The following is a 5,298-nucleotide window of genomic DNA, read 5'->3' as shown; positions in this document are numbered from 1 at the left end:
CTATCTTTTCTCCACTATATGTTTTTGGCAATTTTGTCTAGTATGAGATAACTGTACTTATGTGGTTTTTGTCTCTGTGTCTTCTATTCTGTACCACTGGTCTACATGTCTATTTTGATGCCGATACCAATCCTTTCTTTGTTACTATAGCTTTGAAGTATACTTTAAGGTCTGGTATTGTGATGCCTCCTGCTTCGCTCTTCTTGCTAAGGATTGCTTTGGCTATTCTGGGCCTCTTATCTTTCCAAATGAATTTCATGATTGCTTTTTCTATTTCTATAAGGAATGATAATGGAATTTTAATTGGAACTACATTGAATATGTATAGCACTTTGGGTGATATGGCCATTTTGACAATATTAATTTTGCCTATCCAACAGCATGGGAGATATAATACCAATATCCCTCAAATTATTCCATAAAATAGAAAAGGAAGGAACCCTTCCAAACTCATTATATGAAGCTAGTTTCATCCTGATACCAAAACCAGGCAAAGACACATAAAGAAAAGAAAATTTCAGATTAATATCCCTGATGAACATTGATGCAAAAATTCTCAATAAAATTCTGCCAAATTGCATACAAAAACATATTTGAGAAATAGTGCACCATGATCAAGTGGGATTCATTCCAGGGATGCATGGTTAGTTCAACATATGGAAATCAATAAATATAATTCACCCCATCAATAGGCTTAAATGTAAGAATCATATGATTATATCAATTAATGCAGAGAAAGCATTTGACAAAACAGAGCACCTTTCATGTTCAAAATACTAGAAAAAATAGGAATAGTAGGAACCTACCTCAACATTGTAAAAGCTATCTATGCTAAACCCAAGGCCAACATCATTCTAAATGGAAAAAAATTGGAAGTATTACCTCTAAAAACTGGAACAAGACAAAGATGCCCTCTTTCACCACTTCTATTCAACATGGTACTTGAAACTCTAGCCAGAGTAATTAGACATATGAAAGAAATTAAAGGGATATGAATAGGAAAAGAAGAATTCAAATTATTATTATTTGCTGACACCATGATTCTATACCTAGAGAATCCAAAGGACTCCACCAAAAAAAAAACCCTCTAGAATTAATTAATGAATTCAGCAAAGTAGCAGGATATAAAAATCAATACCCATAAATCAAATGCATTTCTATACATCAGTGATGAATCCTCTGAAAGAGAAATTAGGAAAACTACTCTATTCACAATAGCCTCAAAAAAAATCTTGGGAATCAACTTAAAAAAAGAGGTGAAAGACCTCGACAATAAAAGCTACAGAACACTAAAGAAATAAATTGAAGAAGAATTTAGGAAGATCTTTTGACCTCATATTTAAGGATTTATTTCTGGGTTCTCTGTTCTATTCCCATTGATTTAGATGTCTGATCTCATGCCATTATCATATATTTTTAAAATTACTGTAGTTTTGTAATGTATTTTGAAATCAGGAAGGGTGGGCTTTGTTTTTCTTTTTCAAGATTGATTTGGCTCTTTTGGTCCTTTGAGATTCCATATGAAGTTTAGTGTAGTATATTCTATTTCTGTGAGGAAAAAAAAATGCCTCTGTGGTTTTGTTAGGGCTTGCGTTGTATTTGTAGATTTCTTTGGATATTATGAACATCCTGACAATATTAAATCTTCCAATCCATAAAAGCTGGATATCCTTTAATTTTTTTGCATCTTCTTTCATTTCTTTCAGCAATGGTTGGTACTTTTCATTGTACAGTTCTTGTTACTCTAAGGTTCAACTTGTTCCTGAGTATTTTATTTTGATGCAATTGTAAATTAGATAACTTTTTAAATTTGATGTCTCAAGTATTTATATTGATTTATACCATCTAAGAATTTGATCTATACCCAAAAAAGGCAGGAAGAATGGAAGATTGTTGATTTGTGAGCACAAGACTACTTCCCCCAGAGAACAGCATGTTATGCTGTGAGCTGTGTGATTCAGGGAGAGTTGTGTAGATATGTTTCTTTCTACATGACACCAGGCTAGTTATTTTCTAGAATAAGAAAAATGTGAGTTTAATGTGGCACTAGGCAAAGTCTGAAAATATTATGCAATTGCAGTAAGAAGCCCTAGAATCATATGAAACTTAAATGAACTAGAATTCCAGTGGCTTTAACTATAAACTTAATAGGCATTGACACTCAAGAAATAGATGGAAATATGTGCCATTGTCCATTATAATAGTAGCAAATATGGCCCTGATGAAGCACCATATCATTGATATTCATAAACATCTTTCCAGTAGGAATAGAAAATCTGAGAAACTGTTTCAGTAAAACACATTTCTTGAGGGACCATAATTAAGCCAAATACTGAGTATTTCCAATAAATAACATAAATTACACTTGTTAAAGATTTGATTTTCTAAAAATAATCCCATAACCAACCACTGAAAAAGTAGGAACCTAAAGAGCTGAAGCAGTCCAATTTTCTATGGAAAATAAAAAATGTAAACCGAGAATTCAAAATTGAAGCTGAAAGTTAATGCTTCACATGTTCATACCCAATATTTACCTAGTTGTAAATTTAGGGAAAAGATGTTTTCCTTTGTTTAATAAAAAAACCAACTTGGTTCAGGACCTATGAAACTTCTTTGAGAAACTTGAACTTTAATGCAAATACACAAAGAAAGATTTAAATTGATGGTATCTTAGAGATTGCTGATTATATCACTTCCAAAATTGCAAACATTAACTCTTGCACTGTGAAAAAGAAATCATGGCTCTCTAAAGCTCAATTCTATCTGACCAACTCTTGTTTCTTAGTACTCCTTTTCCTGGTTGGGTTTTCTTATGTAACACATTAAAAACACATTGACTTCATGGAAGATAGACAAGATACATGCAAGATTGAACCTATGACAAACTGATGGTATGTTGCAGAACATTCTCTCCTCATTCATTTGATCTCAAAGGCTATTGTGAGAGTGGACTTTGGTTATATGTGAGCTGTCATCTGTGGTCTTGAAGTTGTTGCGGATGTTTGAGCATCAGAGCTTCTAAGTTTGAGGTGGGTTTTGAGAATTAAATCGGAAATAGTTCATATTATATTACTTAAGTTACTGAAGTTTGAAATCACATCTATTGATGTGATTCTATTAAATACTAAAAATGTTAATAATCTCAGGTTGAATATCTAATAGCTAATGAGGTTAAAATTATTTTCTCATATGAAGCAAAATACCTTAAAAATCATTGCAAATAAATTTTATTTTTACCTTTGAAAAGGTTTAAATCATTTTGAAGGACAAGATATTGATATTATTATCTATTTTTAAATTTAATATTCAGCATAATTTGATATATAACAATTTATGAGTTTATGAAATAAATTAAAGGTTACTCTACAAATTCAGATATTAATGTCACTTAAATGTAAAAAAAATTTCTGAGTGTGATTCTTAGCTTAAATTTTGTCACTCTTAATTCTACATTGAATAAAAATGTTAAGTTCATACTTTTAATGTACAGAAGTACATATACTGATATAGAATATAGCTATCTTATAAATTTTAATAAATTTTTCATTAGGAATAAACTTATTAAAAGGATCTGATAGGGGGTGGGGTTGATGGGGAGAAGTAGAAGGAAAACAATAACGAAAACCAAAATAGTTGAGAAACACTGCTGAAAACTCAAGTAGACAATGCATAAAGGGAAGGAAAAACAAAAGTAGAAAGTTGTAAGAATGACATTCAGAAAATGGTATGTAGTGTGTTCTCTATTTAAGACATAGACACAAAGCAAAGTCTTCAGAGAACCTAGAGGCAAAGGTCCAAGATCACCCATCTCAGGAAGCCCTGCAGCATCTGCAAGATCCCCAATGGCTTTGCCCTTGGCTTTGCTACTGACCTTAGTGTTGATCATCTGCAAGTCCACCTGCTCCCTGAGCTGTGACCTGCCTCAGATCTACAACCTGGGTCTTGAAACTCCTGATGGAAATGAGGAGGGAGCCTTGACACTCCTGGAAAAAATGAGGAGAATTCCCACTTTCTCTTGCCTGAACTACAGAAAGGACTTTGCCTTCCCCCAGAAGCTGTTGGAGGGTGAGCAGGTGCAGAAGGCTCAAGCTGTTGCTGTCCTCCATGAGATGACCCAGCAGGTCTTCAACCTCTTCAGCACCCAGGAGGCCTCTGCTGCTTGGAACCAGACTCTCCTGGACACCTTCCTCACTGGTGTCTATCAGCATCTGGATGACCTGAAAGCCTGTGGGACCCAGCAGGTGGAGGTGGAAGAGGCTCCCCTGAGGGCTGTGAGGAAATACTTCCACAGGATCACTGTCTACCTGAAGGAGAAGAAATACCTGCCTTGTGCCTGGGAGGTGGTCAGAGCAGAAATCATGAAATCCTTCTCTTCATCAGCCAACTTGTATGGAAGACTAAGGAGCATGGAATGAGACCTGGTCCAGCAGGGAAATGCTTCTCACCCTACCAAACTCCCACAAGTTCTTCCATTTCAAAGACTCTCCTTCCTGCTGGAATTGTAACAAAAATTCATCCAATTTGTCAGATGTGTTCAGAAGTTTAGGCACCATTGTGTTCAAATCTACAGGGACTAGTTCCTTACATCCCTGCAGATGTATCTATTATCTATTTAAATATTTATTTGTTTATCTATTTATAAAATTAATTTATTTTTTACATAAAATTATCTATAACTTTACACTGTGATTAATAAAACACTTTCTTGATATTTAATCAATTTATTTTGGTTTTTTATTTAAATTTTACTGTAGATACTTCTTGAATTTTAAATTCTTTACATTCCTGCATGTGGGTGAGGGGTTACATAAATATTTCTTTTCATCCTTTTTCATTTTTATCTCAATGGAATTGGACTTAATTTTTAAATGTTCATTTCAATGTTGAGTTCATTTCATCCATATCATTATTTTTTTTAATTTTCCAATCAAGTTAACCATGGTTGCTTTTGGATAAGTTGAGATTAATATAAAATAAATGCAAATCTGGATATGATGAAAGAAAAGAATGAAAATGAAAAAAAAAGAAGAAGAAGTATACAATGGTACTTCTCTAACTTGTCTTTCTACCAACTCCAGTGCTTAGGAATTCTGATTTCTCTCTCACTGATTTTGCCAATCCTATCTATTTTCCCAATTCTGTGATGACTTCAATACACACAACAGCTTACTGATATTCTTCTTCAATTAATTAATCTATTTTTAAATGATACGTAAAAAAACATAAAAATTGTTCATGTTAATGGAATACTGTGTTATTTTTGATACATGTATACACTGTGTATACATGTTTAAATGT

At 33.3% G+C, this 5,298-nt stretch overlaps 1 protein-coding gene across 1 annotated transcript; it reads left to right on the top strand.

The window, feature by feature from the left end:
* Nucleotides 1-3,842: 3,842 nt before the first annotated feature.
* Nucleotides 3,843-4,415, top strand: LOC114104480 (interferon alpha-5-like). The gene has a single exon (XM_027950619.2). It carries the CDS (start codon nucleotides 3,843-3,845, stop codon nucleotides 4,413-4,415), a length of 573 nt encoding a protein of 190 aa, XP_027806420.2.
* Nucleotides 4,416-5,298: the final 883 nt, after the last annotated feature.

Source organism: Marmota flaviventris, chromosome 13 (assembly GCF_047511675.1).
Source record: "Marmota flaviventris isolate mMarFla1 chromosome 13, mMarFla1.hap1, whole genome shotgun sequence".
NCBI classification, from domain to species: Eukaryota; Metazoa; Chordata; class Mammalia; order Rodentia; family Sciuridae; genus Marmota; species Marmota flaviventris.
This window is presented reverse-complemented; position numbering and strand designations above follow the sequence as displayed.

Bases quoted from the DNA above. Each gene is read 5' to 3' on its own strand.
- LOC114104480 (XM_027950619.2), top strand. From the start codon at position 3,843: ATGGCTTTGCCCTTGGCTTTGCTACTGACCTTAGTGTTGATCATCTGC.